This window comes from Gekko japonicus, unplaced genomic scaffold (genome assembly GCF_001447785.1).
Source record: "Gekko japonicus isolate JY-2015 unplaced genomic scaffold, Gekko_japonicus_V1.1 scaffold3517, whole genome shotgun sequence".
Classification (NCBI taxonomy): Eukaryota; Metazoa; Chordata; class Lepidosauria; order Squamata; family Gekkonidae; genus Gekko; species Gekko japonicus.
This window is the reverse complement of record NW_015160332.1, coordinates 110096-111346: the sequence shown is the minus strand read 5'-3', so window position 1 is coordinate 111346 and position 1251 is coordinate 110096. Positions and strand designations below refer to the sequence as shown.

Below are 1251 nucleotides of genomic sequence, written 5' to 3'. Positions count from 1 at the left end.
ACTGGATTTATGCCTGGAGGGTTATGCCCTTCACTCGAAGTCTCAGAGCGGCTTACAAACTCCTTTCCCTCCCCCTCCCCACAACAGACACCCTGGGAGGCAGGTGGGGCCGAGAGAGCTCTGGCAGAAACGTCTCTTTTCAAGGACAGCTCTTGCCAGAACTATGGCTTGCCCAAGGTCATCCAGCCAGGTGCAAGTGAAGGAGCGGGGAATCAAACCCGGTTCTCCCAGATTAGAGTCCGCGCACTTAACCACGACACCAAACTGGCTCTCCGTGTGTGATACGGTCCAGTCTGGATGGCCTTTCCACTCCCTGAAGCTCAAGTCAAATGAATTGGGGCGGGGCGGGGGGTGGGGGACAACTGCATTTGAGAACCTGACTCTTGAGATCCAATTCTTTGGGCTACTCTTTGGCTTTTTCTAGGGGATCCAGGTCTTCGGTCTGACTTACAGACAAGGGATCATAATCCAGCCTCCGACAGAGCGTGGTTTTTTCCCTAGATGGGACGGCTTCTTCTGAGGCCGAATGCACTTTTGCCATCGTGGACCTGTCGAGACAACTGCAGGTCTGTTCGGAAGGAGGGCCATATGAAGTTTGTGTGTGCGCGCGCACACACACACACATATAGAAAACGCCCTTATAAAAATGTGTACCCTATACAAAATATATACAATGACTCGAAAAACCGGCGGATTCCATTGCCCGAGAGCTTATTCGATTTTTGCGCCACGCCCCTCTGCTGCCACGCCCCCCTCACTCCTGAATGCGCCGTTGTGTTTGAAAGCGGCCGGCAGGTCTTCTCAGTATTCCCTCGCCTCCTGGAACTGTTTGTAAAAGTCCCCCTCTGAAGGGTTCTCTGTACATTTCTGCCCGTTGTTGGGCGGGCGGGCTTCGTTGTACCGGCTCCAGTCCCCTTTGCAGATGATCCAGGGCAAGACATCCACTTTGTAGTGGAGCTCCGCCGAGAACTCGATGCTGATCAGGTTGGGCGTCCCGGCCCCCTTCCCCCGCGTGATGAGCTGCATACTGTCGTCGTAGCAGCAGTGCTGCGCCGCCAGGGTGGTGCTCTCCAGGGACAGCATGGAGCGGATGCAGTAGCGGGCGGTGGGCTTGTAGATCTCCAGCTTCTCCTTCGGCCCACTGGCGTCCTTCCAGCGGAAGTTCTTCCGCTTGATCCGGTCGTAGATGTCGGCGGTGCTGTAGGCCACTTCCGTGGGGTAGGCGCAAGGGCAGGCCGGGAGGTCGTTGAC

General features: G+C 56.3%; 1 protein-coding gene across 1 annotated transcript in view; it reads right to left on the bottom strand.

Moving 5' to 3' along the window:
• Window positions 1-211: 211 nt before the first annotated feature.
• Window positions 212-1251, bottom strand: part of LOC107115491 (isthmin-like) — a 45663-nt gene continuing 44623 nt past the window's right edge. Inside the window, exon 6 of the mRNA XM_015417214.1 lies at window positions 212-1250. Coding sequence (XP_015272700.1) covers window positions 802-1250 — 449 coding nt within the window. The 3' untranslated portion in view covers window positions 212-801. The remainder of the gene's footprint in view (window position 1251) is intronic.